This window comes from Xyrauchen texanus, chromosome 47, assembly GCF_025860055.1.
Source record: "Xyrauchen texanus isolate HMW12.3.18 chromosome 47, RBS_HiC_50CHRs, whole genome shotgun sequence".
Lineage (NCBI taxonomy): Eukaryota > Metazoa > Chordata > Actinopteri > Cypriniformes > Catostomidae > Xyrauchen > Xyrauchen texanus.
The window spans coordinates 12,145,794-12,169,233 of NC_068322.1; the positions used below are offsets into that span (position 1 = coordinate 12,145,794).

General features: G+C 36.4%; 2 protein-coding genes across 3 annotated transcripts; both read left to right on the top strand.

The window, feature by feature from the left end:
* The first annotated feature begins 2,667 nt into the window (after positions 1-2,667).
* Positions 2,668-11,568, top strand: LOC127638796 (smoothened homolog). The gene is made up of 12 exons (XM_052120537.1): positions 2,668-3,510; positions 4,124-4,332; positions 4,462-4,671; positions 6,058-6,230; positions 6,452-6,671; positions 7,236-7,359; positions 7,439-7,531; positions 7,651-7,759; positions 8,172-8,357; positions 8,490-8,638; positions 8,805-8,939; positions 9,817-11,568. The coding sequence occupies exons 1-12, from the start codon at positions 3,186-3,188 to the stop codon at positions 10,386-10,388; spliced, it is 2,505 nt and encodes an 834-aa protein (XP_051976497.1). The 5' UTR covers positions 2,668-3,185; the 3' UTR covers positions 10,389-11,568.
* A 1,266-nt stretch (positions 11,569-12,834) lies between these two features.
* Positions 12,835-23,365, top strand: LOC127638799 (uncharacterized). 2 transcript variants are annotated; one of them, XM_052120539.1, is made up of 20 exons: positions 12,835-13,062; positions 14,184-14,339; positions 16,423-16,535; positions 16,664-16,772; positions 17,214-17,330; positions 17,442-17,503; positions 17,695-17,877; positions 18,400-18,585; positions 18,776-18,875; positions 19,036-19,177; positions 19,996-20,179; positions 20,305-20,404; positions 21,426-21,544; positions 21,646-21,683; positions 21,776-21,894; positions 22,006-22,151; positions 22,369-22,463; positions 22,539-22,617; positions 22,701-22,809; positions 23,028-23,365. In XM_052120539.1, the coding sequence occupies exons 1-20, from the start codon at positions 12,993-12,995 to the stop codon at positions 23,099-23,101; spliced, it is 2,301 nt and encodes a 766-aa protein (XP_051976499.1). In that variant the 5' UTR covers positions 12,835-12,992; the 3' UTR covers positions 23,102-23,365. The 2 variants fall into 2 exon arrangements, with proteins under 2 accessions (XP_051976499.1, XP_051976500.1); XM_052120540.1 differs by having other exon boundaries at positions 16,675-16,772.
* The last annotated feature ends 75 nt before the right edge of the window (positions 23,366-23,440 follow it).

Genomic DNA, 23,440 nt, shown 5'->3' on the forward strand with positions numbered 1-23,440 from the left:
ATTCATTTAAAAAAAAAAAATGCAATACTAATGTTTTAACATAGGAAGAGATCAGAAATAAATACTTGATTTTCAATCACAGCTTTAATGCGTCGTGGGATGCTCTCTACTAGTCTTTCACATTGCTTTTTGGTGACTTTATACCACACCTGGCACAAGAATTCAAGCAACTCAGCTTTGTTTGATGGCTTGTGGCCATCCATCTTCCTCTTGATCACATTCCAGAGGTTTTCAATGGGGTTCAAGACTGGAGATTGTGCTGGCCATTACAGGATCTTTATCCGGTGGTCCTCCAGCCACACCTGGAGTGACCTGGCTGTGTGGCATGGTGCATAGTCCTGCTGGAAAAAACAATCCTCAGAGTTGGGGAACATTGTCAGGGCAGAAGGAAGCACGTTTTTTTTTCCAGGATAACCTTGTACGTGGCTTGATTCATGCGTCCTTCAAAAAGACAAATCTGCCTGATTCCAACCTTGCTAAAGCACCCCAGATCAGAGACCTGGAGATGCCTTCAAGCCACAGTGTCTCCACTGTGAAATTTGGTGGAGGATCGATGATGATCTGGGGGTGCTTCAGCAAGGCTGGAATATGTATATATATACTGTATATACACTGGTGGTCAAAAGTTTGGAATAATGTAAAGATTTTGCTCTTATGGAAAAAAAAATGATACTTGTATTCACCAAACTGGCATTCGACTCATCACAGTGTATAGTCAGGACATTAATAACGTGAAAAATGTATGTTACAATTTGAAAAAAACAAATCAGAACTTCTTAAACTACTTCAAAGAGTTCTCATCAAAAAATCCTCCATGTGCAGCAATGACAGCTTTGCAGATCCTTGGCATTCTAGCTGTAAGTTTGTCCAGATACTCAGGTGACATTTCACCCCACACTTCCTGTAGCACTTGCCATAGATGTGGCTGTCTTTTCGGGCACTTCTCATGTACCTTACAGTCTAGCTGATCCCACAAAAGTTCAATGGGGTTAAGATCCATACCTTTTCTTTTTGTCTCAAAAGTGACTTTTTCTTTGTGTCTTCTCTATACTGTTGTACATGAAACTGGTGTTGAGCGGGTAAAATTCAATGAAGCTGTCAGCGGAGGACATTTGAGGCGTCTATTTCACTAGAGACTGATGAACTTATCCTCTTGTTTAGTTGTACATCTGGCCTTCCACATCTCTTTCTGTCCTTATTAGAGCCAGATGTCATTTGTCTTTGAAGACTTTGTAAACCTTTTTATGAAATCTTAAAGTTTTGGCAATTTCAAGCATTGTATAGCCTTTATTCCTCAAAACAATGATTGACTGACAAGTTTCTAGAGAAAGCTGTTTCTTTTTTGGCATTTTTTTTTTACCAAACATTGACCTTAAGATTTGCCAGCCTATTTCATAATGTGGCAACTCAAAAACAAACACAAGGACAATGTTAAGCTTCATTTAACAAACCAAACAGCTTTCAACTGTGTTTGATATAATGGCAAGTGATTTTCTAGTACCAAATTGGCAATTTAGCATGATTACTCGAGGCTAGGCACAGGAACAGATTTTTCCCTCAGGCTATCCATCTCATGAACATTTAAATTGCCCCATTGAGCAATAATTATGTGCAATACACAGTTAAGTCTATTTATATTATCCAACATATCCACTTCTGCCATTACATACATTGCACTGTACATAATATACTGTATTTTTGTTCTTTATATAACGGATTTGTAATAGATTTGCAATACGTGTGTTTATGTGGGTATGTATGAAGGTGAGTGTATGTATGTGTATGTATAATTATTTATATTTATGATTCTTTTTTTTTTATTATCTATGTCTTGCTGCTGTTTTTGTATTGCTGTACACTGGAAGCTCCTGTCACCAAGAAAAATTCCTTGTATGTGTAAGCATTCTTGGCAATAAAGCTGATTCTGATTCTGATAAGGTGTTGGTGTGATGTGCTTTTCTTTTTTTTTCTATTCTGCAGTTTTAATTTCACTTCACTACTAGCACTATTCTGATTCACTATAACACTATATATTGCTTGTGGGTTTTCTCATATGCAAGTTGCTTTGGGTAAAAGTATATACTAAATAAATAAATGTACCACTGGGAAAGCATCAAATATTCCAATAAATATGGTAAATAACCAAACAAATACTTGTGGTTCCCTACCCCTCAGGTTGAAATTAGATTTACACCCCTTTTCATATCTAGAAAGTACATCTAGAAAAATGATCTGCACGCTGTAATTTTCCTTGTGCCCCCCAGAAACTTTGTATGCTGTAACTTTCCTTGTGACCCCTTCAGGTCCAATGAGAGACAACAACGATCAGGGACAACCAAGATCAAAATGTACCCCCAAAGATTGCATCTTTGTATCTGCCCTGTTGCTTCATCATGTAAAAAGTTTAATCGCCATTGTAGAAATTACTCTCCTATATTTTAAGATATAAGAGAAAGAAAGGCAAGTGTCAACGAAAAGGCAGAGGGTAAATTATCAGATGAGACATCAGGGCAGGAATGAGAGGAGCATGTAAATATGAGTTCTACTGTATGCTGGCAAGGATTGTTTTTCTCCTGCATGAGGGGGATGGGAGTGGAGCAGAAGTTTTTTTTAGTGTGTGAGTGTGTGTACACCCCCACCATGTGCATACCAAAGGCAGAGAAACAAACGATTCTTGAGTGAGTGAAAGACATTTAGCACGACTGGATCTCAGGTTAACTGCGTCCGATCCATCCGATGACCAGATGAGTTTTGACACCATTTCTCTCACTTCGATTTTGCCGTAAACTGGTGGAAGGGGGCGCGCTCAAGGGGATGGAGCGCGGAGCCCCGGGATCAAGTTACAGTCCCAGACTTTTCAAGGCGAGATTTTTTTTCTCTCCATCAGAAAAGTGGGGGATGGTCTGTGCACTCTCTGTTTGGTTTCTTTAAACTTTTATTTTACAGAGTTTAATTGTGCGTTGGACGTTTTTTTTACCAACTTTTCGCAGAACTTTTGCGCCCAGCTTTTGTACGATGAAGAGCTTTTCAATAGTGTGTAGGCCAGAAAAGAGGCATACAAACTTTGGAATCGGACGAAAAGACATTTCTTTTGATGGAAAAAATGTTCCGTCAAGAATCTAGGAAATATCCGCACTTTGGCTGTATACATTTTTATTTGAAACCTTTGCGCGCATAAAACACGAATGAAGAAAATGTATTTTGAAACGTTTGATGAAACATCGTTACATTGTCGCGTCCCCAAGATGTCCTCCAAGCGCTTATGCTCCATTGTTGGATGTTTTTGGATGCTTTGGATCTGTGTAGCCACCTCCACGGTCGTTCAGGCGGTCATTTTACGCACAAATGAAACTGTATTCAACGACTTTTGTAAGAAAACCTCATCTTGCGAAGTGCTGAAATACAATACGTGTTTGGGGTCACCTTTGCCTTATACGCACACGTCTCTGATTCTGGCTGAAGATTCAGAAACTCAGGAAGAGGCATTTGAGAAACTGGCCATGTGGTCTGGTGAGTTACTGTTTGTGGTATTTAATACAAATGCCTTTTCAAGGCTGTTCCCCATTAGAGCCAGTGCACTTTCAGTTACCTTTAACGTTAGTTCCCCTGCCATCATTAAGGATTTTTTTTATTGTTTTTGTTTTCCCTTTCGCATTGCACAATAAAACTAAACACATTATGATAATTACTACCCAAAATAGGCCTACATTGCTTAACTCAACATGTATCCCATGCTGCTCACAAGCAAATATGTTGCAGTCAAGGGAAAGTTAGAGAGAACATTAAATAGCCTACTCCTTCCACAGATTTAACAAACTTGCCATAATGGTTTTGAATTTAATCTTAAACTCATTTATTGATAGTAAATAGTACAGCACAGTCTTAAATGACTTCAACATCAGTTATAATGGGAAGTCATCCTGTTCTTAATTTTTCTCATGCACCCCATAAATAGCAATCCATCCATTTCCTATCACATTCACACCTTATAAAAATAACAGCATTGTATCTGTTCAATATGCACGAGATGCATGGATTACATTATCATAACTAGTCAACCAATGTGAATTAAATGCCATTTGGGCAGACAATAATGATTAACGTGCACTCTCTTCCAATCCAGGGCTGAGAAATGCACCTCGCTGTTGGGCCGTCATTCAGCCATTGCTGTGTGCGGTTTACATGCCTAAGTGTGTGAATGGAAAGGTGGAACTACCCAGCCAACACCTGTGCCAAGCTACACGCACACCTTGTAGTATTGTTGAGCAGGAGAGGGGCTGGCCAAGCTTCCTCAAGTGTGAAAATAAGGAAAACTTCCCTGAAGGTTGCCAGGTATGACAATGTACAGATAAGACATAAACGTTAGAGTGCTAACAAAAATGGCATCCATTTTCTTATGCCCAAAAATTTGGTTTGGTTTGGTTTTGCCTAAAATGTGACTGCATTGACTTTATCTCTTAGAATGAGGTCCAGAAGATCAATTTCAATACATCAGGACATTGTGAGGCTCCTTTGGTCAAAACTGATATCCAGGCAAGCTGGTACAAGGATGTGGAGGGCTGTGGGATACAGTGCAATAATCCCTTGTTTACAGAGGACGAGCACTCTGACATGCACAGCTACATCGCCATCTTTGGCTCCCTTACTCTCCTTTGTACCTTCTTCACACTGGTAGGTGAACAGAAGACATTAGGGATCCATTTAGACATTTAGGGAAATATGAGGGTATTTTAGAATAGGGTCTTCTAGGCCTGGTAAATCGTGGAAATTAATAAAATATTAAACATCATGGAAAATTCTGAAATTTCTATAGTGAATTAATATTTTTCTAGTTTAGTTTGTCTAAATAGTTGACCCTTAAATGCATGGGGGCTTCGCAAAATATTCTTACATACTCTGGTCTTTAGAGACCCGGCATGCTTATCTTGCAGAAATGGATCTACAAAATGCTCAGATAGCATTTCAAGACAATTGAAAAATAATAGAATAGAATATATTCAGATATATTTTGATGTGTTATTTTTTTATATTTTAAAGAGACGATGCAACAAATATAGAACAGGATTAATTACTTCCACAATTAAATTTCATAAGACACACCTGGCTGTCAAACACATATTGAGCTATGCATAACACACACTGTAAGCTACACATATGTATTTTCTCAGGCAGTTTTGAGTCTAAATTGATGCACAACTTACATAATTTCAGAAGTACACTCAAATGACAAGAGCCAAATCATACTGTTCATATGTTACACTTGCTATAGTTTAATTCCACTTTCCTTCTTCGTCATATATCAATGTCAAATGTAAATAAAGTCAATCACTTAAACAACAGCACCACTTTGAGTAACTAATAGTATGTGTAATATGTATGTATACATACATATTGGATACTGATAATTCACCAATTTTACACAGAAAATCAACGTGACATAGTAGTTATTTGTTTGAATATAGTACTCATTTGTCTTGAAATAAATAAATAAAAATATGTACTGTGATAAGTATAATCAGCAACAGAATGAGCTTTATTTCCTGGAATACAAGGAATTTGTCTTGGCGACAGAAGCTTCCAGTGCACAACAATACAACAAGATAGAAATAATACAAAATAGAATAAAGAATAAAAAAAAGTTAATAGAATAGAATAATATAATAAATGCATATAGATATGATATAATCATAAAAATATGATTTATAGAAGATAAAAAAAAGTGACGTGAAGAGATGTGGGCATAGTCCAAAACATGAGGTACAGGGGTAAAATGGTGTCCCGGGTCACTGAAGACCCGAGGTATACATTAAAGAGGTTAATTGAGTGTTTTCCTTCATGTACTGTATATGCATGTCTCTTTGATGATGGTCTGTAAAGAAGTTTGTAGAGTTTTCTTTACATTTGAACCAATTCAGACAGTGTACAAAGAGAAAGAACATTTAAGATAGTGAAACCACTTTCTCTAGCTCAGCTATGTTTGCACTATCTTTAGAATGTAGCTCAAGCTTCGGCTGCAGTCTACATTTGTATCTTATTTCTACTTACTATTTCCCACAGGCCACATTTCTTGCCGACTGGAAGAATTCCAACCGTTACCCTGCTGTCATCCTGTTTTATGTTAATGCATGTTTCTTTATCGGAAGTATTGGATGGCTCGCTCAGTTCATGGATGGAGCCCGCAAGGAGATCGTGTGCAAAAGCGACAACACCATGCGGCTTGGAGAGCCATCGTAAGTATGATGAAGCCAACGGAAAATCCACCTACCAAGAGGTCAGATTACAGTATATCATTGTCAACACTGTATATTACACATATGGACTGACAGACACATTTGATAGCCAAGAAAAGTAATAAGACTAAACACTAAGTATGGATATGATAAGTGTTATGACAAATCTTTCAGATGGATTAGAATGAATAATGTGTTTTCCATGGCTTATTTTTCTCCAGGTCCACTGAGACACTATCATGTGTGATTATCTTCGTCATTGTGTATTACTCTCTTATGTCTGGGGTCATTTGGTTTGTTATGCTCACCTATGCCTGGCACACATCATTCAAAGCCTTGGGCACCACTCACCAGCCTCTGTGGGGAAAAACCTCTTATTTCCACCTGGTCACGTGGTCTATTCCTTTCGTACTGACAGTTGCCATACTGGCCATTGCGGAGGTAAAGCTGCTTATGTATAGAGTCAATAGATATTGCACTTTTACAACTGATACTGATAATTTTTTTGTTTAAGTGTCTGATCGATAAGCAGTATCAAATTTTAAATATGGTTTTATTTTTTGCTTTTTGACACAATAATAAACAAATATTCACTATGCTACAACAACAAAAACAAAAGCATTATGAATATTTTCATAATATTGAAAATAATTTATGATTATTATATATGGTAGTATATTTATAAAAGGTGTTTTGTGAACTAAATTGTCAAAAATGTGCTTTTTTTATCTACAAAAATGTGTCTAAATGGTCGGCAATATATTTTTATTTTAACTATATGTCTTACTGTTAAGCTTCAAATTCTATGCAATTCTCTCTTGAGTTGGATAAAAAAATCTATAAAAATTATTATGCAAACCATATATTATATGAGCAAGTCACTTTACCTGTGAACACGTTATTTGTAGCTAATATTGGTCAAACCCAATATAGGTCTCTTTCTTCTAGAACATTTTAAATCACAGTATTCTTGATGGTTGCTTGACACTGTTAAATATTCTGTAGGTGGATGGCGATTCTGTTAGTGGCATTTGCTTTGTCGGCTATAAGAACTACAGATATCGTGCTGGGTTTGTTCTGGCTCCCATCGGGGTGGTTCTTGTTGTTGGCGGCTATTTCCTGATAAGAGGTAAGAGAGATAAATTATGCATGGTATGAAGCTAAATGTATAGATCAGTGTGGACTGATCCAATGCTTTGGTTTTCCAGGGGTTATGACATTGTTTTCCATTAAGAGTAACCACCCGGGCCTGCTTAGTGAAAAAGCTGCTAGTAAAATCAATGAGACCATGCTAAGGCTTGGTAAGTTTGGGAATTTCTTTTTTAAATATTCAAATTTTATATTTAAAAATAATAAATTCAAGAATTAATTTTTATGTCTCAGTAGATTCTGTCTTTCAAGGTCTCTCTCTTTTTCTCAGGTATATTTGGATTCTTGGCCTTTGGTTTTGTTTTAATTACATTTGGCTGCCATTTCTATGACTTTTTCAATCAAGCCGAGTGGGAGAAAAGCTTCAGGGAATATGTACTGTGAGTCCTTTATCTTCTATCCAGATTTTTAACTGAAAGCACTTTCTAACATTTGTATTTACGGTAACAGTCAGTACAATTACACGCACTTTAAAAAGTTTGATTTCACTTGGACTATAACAATTATTAATCTTATAAAAATGTCATGTAAATGCTTTAGACCGACTGAAATCATCCAGGTCTGGCTGAATTGTACCGTTCTGCATGTATACACGTTAGTCAGACCACAATTGGCTTTTGAGTTGAAGATGCAAACATGCTCCTTCAGATGAAGACTACGCAAAAACCTGATATAACTGCATGTATGAACGTATTCTTGCCTGGACTACTTTACATTTTTTAGATTTTGTGATTGTAAAAACATAGATGGCTACTAGCACTGTTATTTAAAAGATCAAATGTTTTAATCCAGATGTGAAGCTAATGTCACCATAGCTCACCAGACCAAGAAGCCCATTCCAGAGTGTGTCATCAAGAACAGGCCCAGTCTGCTGGTGGAGAAGATCAACCTCTTCTCAATGTTCGGCACAGGCATTGCAATGAGCACATGGGTTTGGACAAAGGCCACTATACTTATATGGAAACGCACCTGGTGCCGGTAGGTAACTTGCATGCAGAGCCAAATATTTATTTTTATCTTAAATGTATTATTTTTATTATGTTATATTGACATTAAGTTTCAGAAATAATAATAATAAGTGTAATATTATGTATTGTCCTTCAATCCAAGAATCATTGGACGTAGTGATGATGAGCCAAAACGCATCAAGAAGAGTAAAATGATCGCCAAGGCATTCTCAAAGAGAAAAGAACTGCAGAAGGATCCAGAGAAAGAGCTGTCCTTCAGCATGCACACTGTCTCTCACGAGGGACCTGTTGGTAAGAAATCCACTTAAACATATATGAGTAATTGTCTGGACCAAAGAGTACTTAAAATGATAATGTGAAAAGAAACCGGACAAACTAGAGTTTAAAATATATTTAGATCCCTAATGTAGACATAAGAACAAATATTGATGTTTGATTTTTTTTTACTCTTGCACAGCTGGTATCAACTTTGACCTGAATGAGCCATCCATGGAAATGTCATCTACATGGGCTCAACATGTGACTAAGATGGTGGCTAGAAGAGGGGCAATCTTACCGCAAGACGTCTCAGTAACACCCACTGGAACATCTGGTTGGCACCCTACTTCCAATTTTGAGCCACAACATTATTAAACAATAATTAAAACCAGCACTTTATTTATATTTCTCCAACATTCTGGTTATGGCTTTTCTAAACCCCTAACCTTTTTTTGTTTTTCAAAAAGGTTATGATGATGACATCATTGTAATATTTTCATACTGAATTGCAATTGGTGTTCTTTCTTATATTTATATGCATAATGAAACGTGATTGGTGTCTTACTTCCATTTATAGCTACTTTTACACTGCACAGTGACACACATTTACACGTACAATCTTACATCAAACAGATTATGCTTAATAAGCCGACAACATGTAAGGTCATGAAAATGTGTTAAAAGTCTTTCTATAAAAGGTTAAAGCAAAAGACAAACAAAACATCACAGGTAGATTTTTGCAGATTAACCCGATTTTGTGTTGCATTTAAACCCTTGTTCTAGCTTATCCAATGTGCATATGTGTTGTGTGCATGCCTCTTTATGTTTTGATGTCAAAAGCAGAGAATTATCCAATGATTTCAAGTCTCATGTAAAAGTGTTTTTCTTGCGCTGTTCTTGCTGTTCTTGCGCTGTTCTTCATTTTTCAAATAAGCTGGTTTTTGGTAGTTATCAGCATATTGGAGTTCATGTAAACGCACTCTGATTGACAAGACAACAGCAAAGGGACTCTGCTGCTGCATTTCTTTTATGCAGAAGCAAAGCCTTAAATGCAATTATTTGCAGCCTTGCAAGCACAATCCTATTTCCAGCTGGCAATATAAACCTAGTTGATGATAATTGTTTAATGATAAGTGATAAAAAATAGTAGTAGCTAAAAAGAAATCATGGCATTTTTAAAATAATTTAATATCATGCATTTCTCCCTACAGTTCCGACACCAGAAGAGAGAAATATGCTCTGGATGGTTGATGCTGAAATTTCTCCTGAAATGGTGAAAAGAAAGAAGAAGAAGAAAAAGAGAAAGAAGGAGGCGCATCCTACAACGGATAAAGGGTATCCTTCCTACCCTTGTAGAGAGTTTGGCGCCAGTGCGGTGCCACGCCTCCCAAAGCTGCCCGGTCACCGGAGTCTGGTGGCTAACCAGGAAGAACAGGAAATACTTCCTGGGGCCTATCCAGAATTTAGGACTTCTTGTCCGCTTCCCTACCAGGAGAGGAGGTACGATGGGCTGGGATACCTTCCCTCCAAATCACACAACAAACCATCTAGCCTTCCGCTTGCCAATCCCTTGATGCTAAGGGACAGCATGCAAGACGACTCGAGTCGCTTCCAACAGTCATCATGGCAACCTAATAGGGTTTTCCGGCAGTTTGGCCTGGAGCCTTGTGTAATGGATGCTGGTAGGACTGCGATTCTGCCACGAGCGGATGGCAGGATGGGTGTACCAATACACTCCAGAACCAATCTTATGGAGGCTGAGCTAATGGACACAGACTCTTGATTTTTAAGAGTTGTTGGTGCTCAATTTGCAAAAGCGAAAATCTTCCTTGTTGGATTATTTTGCTTTGCTGACTCCAATTTTCTTAAAGGATATTGCAGTTATTTGATTTGACTTAAGATGTCAGACATTTATGTGTTCAAAAATTGGCAGCTTGGGGCTTTCATGCCATATATGATTCTGCATTGTTCCGTGGTGCCAATTTCTTCTGTTTACTAGCTGGGCTACTATGACATCATTTTGTCAACTTGTATTAAACACGTTAGTCTGTCATGGGGCTAGACAATTTCTGATCTTGCCTTAAACGTGAAGCGTGTACTGTCTGCGGCACTACAGTCACCAAATGGATTTACGAAACTAATGACTGTTTCCCCATTACTCTTTCCATCTGCCATTGGTTAAAACATGTCGTCCCACCTCAAACTCATGCCATTGGTTGAGTCAATGTTGCTGTGTCGTTCTGGTCAGGATGCGCAAACCAACAGCAATGTTTTGAAAGCACTATAGAGCCACACTTTTCAGGGAAAATCAACCTATGATATGGCTTATTTAAAGTCTCTGCATATTAGCTGGGATAGGAGAAAGTATTAAAAAAACAAATACACATGTCCCCATAGTGAAAAAGCAATGTGTATCATCTGTTGTTTGGATGATGGTTTGGAGAAAAATCATCTGTAGAATAACTTGTTTTAATCCCACTATAACAGATCATATCTTTACTGGCCACACTTCTTTAGACCTAAAGAAAAGTAACTGACAGAAGCGGTGGTACTTTGGAAAAAAGAGAATTTATTCATAGCTATTATTGTTATTTTAATTTAAATTGCCTGGTGCAATCACAAACAAGTCCACCTCTTTCATTCAAAGAATAAGGGATTGTAAAGAGCATGTTCTCATTCATTTAAAAGAAGATATAGGTGGAAATGCCAATGGTTACAAAAAGATTTCCATTGCCAGTAATGTCTGTACAGTGCTTTGAATTTTTTTAAAATATTTGTACATTAGATTGTTTTTCCACCGGTCATTTTTATGTTGTCATAATGTACATATTTTTGATATCATAGTTTTGTTTCTTATACCCTTTCGAGTGATGTTTGGTTTTTACAAGCTTTGTGTCATGCACATATGGAGATTTCATAGGTTTTTGTTTCTTGTTGTGCATTTTTGAGATGATTCAGTTCTTTTACATATATATATATATATATATATATATATATATATATATATATATATATATATATGCATATTTTAAATTTGTCTTATGTCTTTGTGAATATCAATATGGCATCTGTGCAGCATTTCATAGACAAATTAAAGCTGTCCTTCAAGAATGTATTTCAAGAAAGGGTTTAATGAAGATGCTTGTGCTGTGACTACAATGATAATTTTCACATCACTGTTGCTTTAATTCCAACATAAGGGTGAGTATTTCATCAAAGAGTGTTCTATTAGTGCCAACACAAAATAAATTGTAAGTATTTTCGCATGTGTGTCTGTGAGTGTAATCTTGCTGTTTTCATGCCTATCAGTCTCAGACCGAATATGTAAGTATTGAAATACCATCATGAATGAATACATTGTGTTGAAAAGTTCAAGAAAAGGATTCAAATTAGTAAAATGTTAAAAGTTACAAGGCTGTTTTCATAAAAAAAAAAATAGATGCTTCGTTACCCCATGTTACATCAGACTATATCGGGTTTAAAGATGTCACTAAGTATATATTATAAAACTTCTAAAAACTCTTATCTTTCTCTCTTTGTTATTTCTGTACCGATTTACTACAGAGCTGAATCTTCATAACATCTCATCAGTTGATAGCTGGCAATGTTTTAAAAGAGTGGTCATATTTTGTAAATAGTTTGTACAAATAAAATGAAAAATATGTTTATTGTGTCTGTGTTATGGTTGATTCGCAAACCCATGAATTCAGCAGAAAAATATGTGATTTTAAGATATTGCTATATATTAAATCCATTATATAGATAGATAGATGATAGAAAATAATAGTAGTTCGATTCTAAACTAATTTTGTACAAAGTTACTATAAAGTTGTACATAATAAATAATACAATTATACATATTTATATTTTATTTGCTTATACCTATTTGTTTTATATGTATATTGTTTTAAAAAAGGCTCTCTACTGATGCATTTCATTTTTTCATATTTTATTTGTTTATTTATTGAAGCCAAAACTAAGGAATCCAGTTGCCATTGAGAGTGCTGACAACCACGTACCCGTGAGGCGTCAGTGGCAAGTAGGTATATAATATCTATGGGTATAGCAGCACATAGACATAATATGTATTTATTATGTCTATGTAGCAGCAGGCCGAGGACCTTCAAATGGAGGCGAAATCTCCAAAAGGGGCGTGTTTATTCCAAAAGCATGGTGCACCAACTCCAAAAGGGGGCGTCACTTCCACTTACGGTTAAGGTTAGGGAAAGGTTTAGGTTAGGGGCTCTCTAAATCTACTATGGTGGTTTGGAGCGTCCGCCCCTTTTTTTGAAGCAATGCCTACAGCAATACCCTTCTCGACGGTGGCACGCGCAGGACGTGTCTAAAGGATGAACTCGTGGTAGAGAAGTGCTCGGCTGCAGCAGGGATGGCACTCATCAAACACACGATGTCCGCTGATGTGGAGAGTCGACGGAGACGGTCCACTGAGAGTTCAGGCGAGTATTTTAATGAGTATTTGATGTTGCACTAATTAAGAGTTTCAAACACTTGACCGTACACATTAACTATGACTGTTTTGAGTTTTGTTGTATGTTGGAGTGTTTGTTTGATTGTTTCCTGTGGCACCAGTGCCTTTCCTTATCTATAGAAACGATTTGGAGTTTTGTTAAAAATGTAAGTTATTAAAATTAGAGATCATTGACAAATGTTAATCGATGCTATAACTTTAGACATTATGTAAGATACTAGTCTGATTTGTTACTGCTCTGGAACTTTGGAAATGTGGCACACCTGTAAAGAGAGACTGATTTATTTTTTTTATTGTTTTTATAGGCTATATATGTCAAACATTTATAATTAAAGGCAATATTACATTAAACCCACCTGAAAAAAAGATTGCATTAATTTTAAATGTTGTCCAGTGTGTTGTCCAGCTTATTTTGTGACCTTTAAACTACCAGCAATTTCAATTCAATTTCTTGTTGAACGTGGACATATATATTCCAACATTATGATTTTACGTTAAAATTTAAATAGGTCATAGTCTGTGATTTAAGGGAATGTTTATACTGTATATTTGCATGCTGTAAATAATCAACAATTATTCTCCTTATTGCAGTTCACTTAATTAGTTCTGTGGAGTGACAAATTCATGTTTAAATGTACACATATTGTACGTCTTTTCTCTCAATTAATATGAGGTCATATATCCTCATGTATAGTGATTTAAGAATAAAATAAAATAAATTTGTTTAATATAGTTTTATGTGAAGCACAGTATGTCACACTCCAGGACACTGCTGTCACTGCTTGACGTGTCATGTCAACAACCCATGTAACGTTTGATTTCTCATGTTAAAATATGGTTGTAAATATCTTCTGGATTAAGTTGTTGCTTTGTAGATGTTTCTGAGACTTAGGCCATGATATCCATTAAAAATGCAATCAGACACAGCGGATTCACTCCTGATATTTTGTGGTAGACTGATGTTCATGTGACTATCAGGAGTCTTGTGTTAGTTCCACACTGATTCGGGGACCGAGCCAAAGACCTCAAACGAGCATGAGCGTTCTAAATTCACCTAGACATTGGTTTCTTTCTCTGTCTGACCTTTAGAGCCAATCTGGGACCATGACCCCAAAGGTCGCCGTTGTAGCTCCCAATGTGACAGGCTGTGTGTGGCTGGGGCATACAATGAGATTCCGGATACTCCCTCCCCTTGTACCTCCCAGTATTTTGGACATTACACCCCAAAATGTGTCTCTGCCCACAGTGAGTGTCTTTCCTTTGACTGTCCACTCTTGAGTTACATAAGTGGCACGTTCTACGAATAGGGTACAATTTGGTTTCCTGATACTTTTATAAATTAGTCAAGGAACAAATTTGAGTGGTTTGATTTGTTGGCAAAGCCAACATGCTGTTATTCTACAGACTTGGTTCAAGGTTTTATAAAACCCCTGAACAAAAACAAAATAATTAAACTTGACTCTTCCTACAACTTTCAAGGTATGTTCACCAAACTTGGCATAGACCTTCAGACTGCTTGAACGTATCTGACTTGCAGTTTCCCTGAACCAGGCAATCAAAAATTCCCAATAGCCTTACATTGATGGAACATGCTAACGGAATGCTTGTTTAATTCAAACTGTCAAAAATTACAATGTAAACAAACACACACAAGGCATTTAACCTGCTTTTTTATTTAATCAGTCGCCATTTACTTACATTGAATGAAAAACTACATGCAGTGACAGCGAATGGTGACTGAAACAAAAACATTTGCTTAACATCTTTTTTGTTCCATGACAGAAAAACATTCATTCAGACATAAGGGTGACCAGTGATGACAGAAATGTCATTTTTAAACGAACTGCCCTTTTACTACCTGCTAAAGTATTTGTTAAAGGTATCTGCCAAGACAAATATCTAAATGTTATTCAGCACATGCTATATCTTATTCACAGCAGCGGTATCTAACAACGAGACTCTGCAGGATAGACGTACAGTCTCTTCAGTGGGCTGTACAGCATTTATAAAGTGTTTTTGGATCGTTCCATGTACAAAACATTGAAAAAATATATTTTTAAGGACACTCAGTAGACAAAAACTCCAGACAACATGATTTGTGGAAAATCAGATGGGATATTGGAGCTTTTTACAGTTCATGCCATTGAAGAGATGGTAAGTCTATCCCTCACAGCCTTGTTTCCATTCCCATTAAAAATCAAACAAGGCACTACTGGGAATAGTGTCTATAGACCAATCCTCTTATTTACATAAATGTCAGCGCATGTGCAGTAAGTGGTGGCAGAAAGTCCGCTGATTTTTGTTAGATTTGACAGATTACAGGATTAAATGAAAGTGAGACAAAATCATCATAAATACAAACATATTCTTACCGATACAATTTCTATAATGAAATGAGTTAATAACAAACATGTAATCATGTTCACTATACATTTTTGCTGCAAAGTGAGTTGAAATGATCTCCTCAGTCCTCAAGCCACTGAGAGCCCTCGAAAAAAAATTTAATCAACGTAATCTGATAAACGTTTACTTTTTATGCATGGTTTTTGCCACCACTTCCATGTTTGACATAAGCGGTGACATTGCCAAAGCATTGGTCTAATGTATCTTGTCTTGTTGGAAAGCAAGTGACTGAAGAGAAGGGTCAAAATATAGGCTACATACTTTAGGCTATGTGCATTCTTAATGAATTAATTTAGAGTTTTAATGTTGTATTAACTAAAGAGAAAACAAATACACTATAAAATATAAAAAACATGTCCAGAGACATCCAAGTATTCTCAGTGGTTTTGTATTTTTCAGCTAATTGATTAATTTGTTTTATTGCGAAAGTGGTCTTAAATTTTTATTTATTTGGCCTTAAAGTCTTAAAAAGTTATAAATTTCATTCCTTCGAACCTGCATATACCCTGAATTTTGTTTGAAACATACGATAAGTTAGATACAGTAAACTATATGCAAAGTAAAACTAACTTATCTTTTTTTTTTTTTACGTGTCCCAAAATTCTGTAACAGATTAGCAAAATTGCAAACCTTAGAATTAATGGGCAAAAAATGTCTTATAATATTTGTTATGACCTCCTAAAGGTTATGATCAATATTGTCTGAAGGTTAAGCACCTCTTGTCACTGACAATTTTAAGGAAATTATTTTATTTGGAGATTTGTATATAGGCCCCATTTTGTACCCTATTTTCATTGTTTTTGACCAATTGCAACATATAAATGAAGCTATCGAACACTTATAAGTTGTGATTAAAGATCCATTTCAGCACAAACATTGGGTGCTTTTCTTGTTTTATGCTTACTGATAAAGTTGTTCTTTTCAGGGCATTCCCTGCAGTCAAGGTGCACAGATGACATTTGGCAGGAAGCGAGTATTCGAACAACCATCCGAGCAGAAAACGAGGTGGAGGCACAAAAGCTTGCCAACAACTACAGGGTGTGTAAATGTGCTCATTAAAAATTCCACCCTGTATTAACAGTCTGTTTTGCGAGAGAAACAGAAAAATACCAAAAATTCTTGGAATAATTGAATGTTTCCATTTTTGTTTGTGTTTTGTTTGCAAGTTTGGTTTCAGGAAATGGAAGAGTCATGTAACTGAGCGACCCATTGAGGACCGATCCGATGTGGTGAAGGAGCTTTATTCCGAGCTCAACTACATCAAACATCATTCAGGTTTGTAAAAAAACGAAATAGATATAGTGGCATCAAATGTATTTGTACATGTAAGCCACACTTAAAAAATATATGAAAATAAATGAACCGTATTAGATGCTGTTCAAAATTAGAACAAAGTATTTAGACACTTTTCTGGTTGTCAAATATTTTTTGAACGTGTCCATCAACTACTGTGGTTTCTCTGCTCGGACACCTGTATGAACTTGAGGGGAACAGACTTGCATCCATTAAAAATGACTAATTAAGTGGCTCAGAAAAGTTTGTTCTGAGAAAAGGTCTCATCGCTTGTGTTATATTTTATTATCTAATACAATGCCATTTATAATATAAGTGACTGAAGTGTACAAATGCTTTTGGAGCCACTGTAGTCTATTAACAGTACTGTATTTTGTGTACTCTCTTATTTGAAGTTTGTGTTTTGATCTCATCTGTTCATAGGATCTCATGTCACTGCTGGGAATGTTGTATATGTGTTACTCTTTGGCTGGTGGATCTCCTTATCTTACTTCTTGGTCAGTCTGCTGATGTTTTGCTCCATTGCTGGAGTCCCATATGGTATGTCAGATATCTTCAAGGGTACTTTTGTCATTATTGTTATCATCAAATTTTAACTTCACTATGATCATGTGGCCTTCCCTAAATCTGTTATATTATGCTTTATGATAGGAAGACTATGTTTCCAGTTGTCAGGTTATTTCTTATGGCCGTTTGGAAAGGCATTACAAAAGGTAAGGTATACAAAACTGTTCACAGTTCCCTAAGGTTCATCGAATGAGGAAATGTCACTCTTCCATCCTAGTACTGTATGATTTTGTTTCTAAACATATTTTGCTCTAGTTCAAAACTGAGTTTTTATCACTCTCAAATCAGAATGTGACCTCTCTCTTGTGAATGCACAATTTCACATTTTGTCCTTCAGAGCAGTAGCCTGGTGAAGAAATGTTGTATAAAATTCCCCCACTGCGAGGCCATTCCAGAGGAAGTGGACGAGGTTAAGGATTCCTCAGAGGTGAAAGAGTCTACACCTCTGCTGCGCTCCGCTCCTACCATCATCACAGAAATACCTGTGACTACTACGCCACCCAAGCAGACACGTTACTGGGTGAGACTATCAGCATCAAGCTGTATGACCATTGTAGACCTTATTCAAGTTAGCCCCATCTTTGATTTTTAATGGGAATGACAACGAGGCTGTGAGGGATAGACTTGCAGTCTCTTCAAAGGGATGTACTGCAGTTTAAAGTGTTTTTGGATCGTTCCGCGGACAAAACATTTATAAAATATCTGTACAAGAACATTTAGTACATAAAGACAACATGAGTTGCAGGACATCAGATGTGATCTAGGAGCGTTATAAAGCTTTATACTGTTCGTGCCATTGAAGAGACCGTAAGTCTATCCTTCATAGCCTCATTGTCATTCCCCAAAGATGGTGTTAGCATGAATAAAGTCAATTGTAAATCAGTTTGCAAGATCTGCAGAGTTTGTAGTTTATTGGACTAGTATAATTAAACAAATGACTAATATTTTATTAGCTTCCAATTACTTAAGATGAACCTTCAGTAATTCAGTGAACATATGTACCTCTATAAATTTAGGATTCCTAATATGCTCTTAAAATTAGTGTCGTGTAAGCACATATGTTTGGCTGGTGCTTGGATACCCCCTGCTGGCTGTGATTCATTTCCTGGCCATTTTCCTGTCATGGATGATAGTTTTCACCATCCCTGTTTCAAAGATGAATTCCAGGACCTTGGGCACAATCCTGCTCATGCCACCGGAAGAGGTTATAGTTCGCACAGTGAAAAAGGTGAGCACAGATCTTTTATTTTTATTTGTATTTATACTGTATATTAATTTATATGGAAGTAAACCTCTCTCTAAATGTAAATATGTTAAGCATATTTGATGTTACTACTCCATTCTAGAGCACTTTTGTAAACTAATATGCAACTATATAAGGATGTACTATAATGTTTTTCAAATTTTCTATTCTTTAGCCACAAGGCTGTGAGACCAGAGTCCTGCTTTGCTGTTATAATGCCTTCAACTGGTATTACTACAAATACACTGTGGATGGAATAAATGTGTTTGCTGTCAGTATCCTTTATAACAAGTGCCATTTCTCAGATGGTTCTTCACATTTCAGATAAAAGATTGTGGTACTAATAAATACCTCTTATAATGCTTTATTGCAGATATTATTTTTGTTTGTTTCCAATTAACTGTTTAAGTCTTTAAAAAAAAAAAACTTATTCAGACCTGCTGCCACTGGTTATTATCACTCTGGTGATTGGATATGTGGACAAAGACAATTATTATGTGAGCTCCGAGACAAAGTTTGCCACAGCAGTGAGCTCTATTATCCCCTTGTCTTATTACATTGGAATGGGAATAGCAAGGTACAATTGCTTTTATGGAGTACATGTACTGTTGTTTTGGGCACAATTGCACATTTTGATTGGATTAATCAACAATTCTTAAATGTATTTCAGTGAAACAAAACGATGAGATATTGTTCGGCGTTCGTTGTAGATGACCTCATTCACGCTAGCGCCATCTTTGAATTTTAATGGGAATGACAACGAGGCTGTGAAGGATAGACTTACCATCTCCTCAGAGCACAAACTGTATAAAGCTGTATGAAGCTCCTAGATCACATCTGATTTCCCACAACTCATGTTGTCTGGAGTTCTATGTATACTAAATGTTCTTGAACAGATATTTTATCAATGTTTAGTCTGTGGAACTATCCAAAAACACTTTAAACTGCAGTACAGACAATTAAAGAGACTGTTAGTCTATCCCTCACAGCCTCGTAATGCCCATTATAAATCAAAACTGGTGCTAGCGTGAATAAGGTCTATAGAGCAGTCATTCTCAACCAGGGGGACGAGACTCACTAGAATTAATTTAAAATAAGAAATATAAAAACCATTGTAATAATCCAACTTAAAGTGCTAAAAATACTTTAAGATGTATGCCCACAAATTATAAACAGACTCTTTCTGAAACAAAAACGATCCACGATTGATTATTTAACTGGACATGTCTAGTTTCGGCCAGGGGGCCTCAAAAAGTTGAGAACCACTGCTATAGAGCAAATTTCATCCAAGTCTGGAACATATTAATTACACATGTTTTTTTTTTTATTGTAATCAATATGAATAAATAACCTTAAATTGCAATAACATTTTATTGTAAAATGTTTTCTCTGTAGTATTTCAGCCCAGAGTAACTTCGCAGTGGGTGCGGTTGTAAATGCCACCTTTGGGTCCATTACGGAGATGGCTTTCTACATCACAGCTTTGCTGCAGGGCCACCGCGCAGGAAACAAGTGCTACGCAGAGATCGTCAAATCTGCTCTAACCGGCACCCTGTTGGGCTGCATCCTCTTCATACCTGTGAGAGCGAGTGTTTGTGTATTGTGTGTTGCGCCCACACACATACATGTTGTACATCAAACAATTTCCCTAACCTGAGCTATATTCTTTCTCTGATTTGCCCGTGATGGTTGAGTGTGTTGTAGGGGATCTGTATGATCATTGGGGGCTGTAAGCACAGAGAGCAGAGGTTCAACAGCAGGTCAGCAGGAGTGAGTTCAGCCCTGCTCTTCATATCAGTGGGAGGTGAGAGAACCAGTTTGCAACACTAGAAAACAGTCACCTATGTGCTTTGCAGTACTTAAGTAAAGGTTAGAATATTATGGATGGATACTACAGACATGGATTTAACAATTTTTACTTTCCACAACAATATTTTGCAACTTCTATTGTAACAAAAGTTTCAGAAAACATTAAAAACATTAGCCAATTAAAAAAAAAAAAAATCACCTTTGTTAATGGAATTGGCATTGGTTAGCATCTTTCTACTGCCATGTACTGGAATTGACATTAGGTCATGTAGCAAATGCAATATGTTTTAAAAATAGGTAGAGACCCCTAATTATAGTTTTTGCTTCTTAAATAACATTGCTGGTTATTGTTAATAAGAGTTTTAAAATCTTTTCTCTTTATTATTTATGGGGCAGTTTATCTTGAATTATTTAAATGCATCACTTTTGTTGTAATATTCAAGTTTGTACATTAAGATTTTGTTAAATTTTGATAAAAGATAAGTAATGATTTTAGGTTATTTACCCAAAGGGAAATTTCACCCAAAAATTAAAATTCTCTCCATTTACTCACCCTCGTGCCATCCCAGATGTGTAGGACTGACTTTCTTCTACTGAATACAAAGATTTGAAGAAAAATATTTCAGCTCTGTAGGGACATACAATGCAAGTGAATGGGTGCAACATTTTTGAAGCTTCAAAAAGCACATAAAGGTATAATAAAAGTAATCCATATGATAGTGGTCAAATCTATATCTTCAGAATTGATATGACATTTACTTGCATTTTATGGACCTACAGAGCTGAGATATTGTTAAAGTTTGTGTTCAACAGAACAAATAATAAATGAAGTCATACACATCTGGGATGGCATTGGGGTGAGGAAATGATGTGAATTTTTCTTTTGGTGTGAACCATCCCTGTAATTTTTGTAATCGAGTGTTGTTCTCTTGTCATTTCAGTCGGCATGAATGTGCACTTGAATGAGCAATGAGTTAAAAGAATGTTTGATCTTTGACCTCTTTGTCTGATCACAGGTGTTTTTGCCCCCACGCTGTTTTCAAAGGCTTATGGAAACTTTATATGTGAGGGCTGTAACAATTCACCTGGTAACACCTCAAAGCCCTTCATATGTAACAATTGCCATTATGACCTGGTATGCATTTTACTTCATAAATCAACTTAAGACTATTGAAAAGATTTTAAAGAATGTTTATATCTTATGCTAAGCAAAATATTCTTGACATTTCCCTGCAGAGCGAAAACAACCGACCTCTTTTTTTGAGTCACATCGAGTGAGTGCTGAAACACACTTGTTTTTACTGCATAAAGTAAAAATAAAATAAAAACAAATAAATCACTGTCTCATCCAATCTTATGATTTCAGGCCTTTAGTGTACACTATCTCTGTCCTGTTACCTGCTGCTTATCTCATTGGTCTGATCTTCACCCTGAAAACTCATACGCATATTTATGACATCCATGTCAGTGATGGCCACTGCCATGGTGCGCATCAACAAGCAGGCATTTACTATGTATTATGTTACTATGTCATGTGGTAACCAGCTTTAGTTCTTCTTTCTGTATTTAATGTCTTGATCTTTATCTGTGCACCAGTTATGAGTGATCATGGTGCAGTGGTTCACTGGTCGAGAATGAGGGCTCTGGTGGTGCTCATTTTGGCTACATTACTGATGGCAGCGTGTGCTGATCTCAGCACTGAGCACATCAAGCCAATCATTTCTAACTCCAGTGTCTCGCAGGTAATACTTATACCTTTCATGTTATATACATGTTCATCTCTGATCATTTGTCACCATGTCCTGTGTATCTTTTAAACCTTAGTATTTCACTTTTCAAATGTGCTTTACTTAAATACTTCTCTATATTTATATTTCAACATGCATGTATATTTTACATAAGTACATGAAATGCTTCAAATACACAGATCTTGTCATAAACTGTGTTTTCTTGTCACAGTATTTTATTGGAGTTACTGTGTTAGCCATGGTGCCAGAGCTTCCGGAGATAGTCAATGGGGTCCAGTTTGCTCTTCAGAACAACATCAGTCTCAGGCATTTACAGTTAAAATAGAACTGTTTTTATTATGTGACTTCGATGTGCATCTAACATGCTTTTTTATTATCTAGCCTGGAAGTGGGAAGTTGCATTGCTGTTCAAGTGTGCATGCTACAAATACCTTTGCTGATCTTATTCAATGCTTTTTATGTAAGTAAATCTCAAAATAACACAAGCGCTATCAACTTAGTTCTGCAGTGTGGTTCAGAATTTGCTTGTTTGTTTCTCATAAGGATGTTGGATTCGTCCTCATATTCAGTGATTTACACCTCTGGGCAAGCATCTTCAGTGTTATTCTGGTCAACTACATATTTATGGATGGAAAGTCTGACTATTTTCAGGGTAAAAATTATTTTATCAACGATTTACTAACCTATACCCATTTTCTTAATGTACATTGCTTGATTTGAGAGAAGTTTCTGTAGTATTGTTTATTGATGTCATGGGTCTGTGGTTGACAAGTTTTCTTTGTTGCTTAAAATTGTACATTCTACAACACTAAATCCTTACTGTCTGTGGCATGAACAAATATACAAGTTGATTTTTGTATTCTTGTGCAGGGACAGCTCTGGTGGTTGTTTACCTCATTCTCCTGGCCTTGTACTTTTTTGCACCTGCTCCCCTCGGCTGCTGAGAAAAATGTAGTTAATCCTATTCCTTTTTCTTTTCTTGTTGAAATGGCTGTAGATTGTGTGTTTCTCATATATTCTATAGTTCACTTTGTTGTTGTTTTTTTCCAGCACAAGAAGGGTGAGCTCTTATTTGTGAGCTTGATTAAAGCTGAGAGCAATTTCACTATATGTATACTTATGACACAGAAAATGTATAAATGTATATTCCATGTGACACAAAATTAATTAACCAGAATTGATGTAGCAACCTATCAGGATTAAATAAATTGAGCATTCTTTTCATTAACTTGTGTTGAAGTTAAAGTGTGGCCATATTTGATATAGATTCTATATAATTCAAC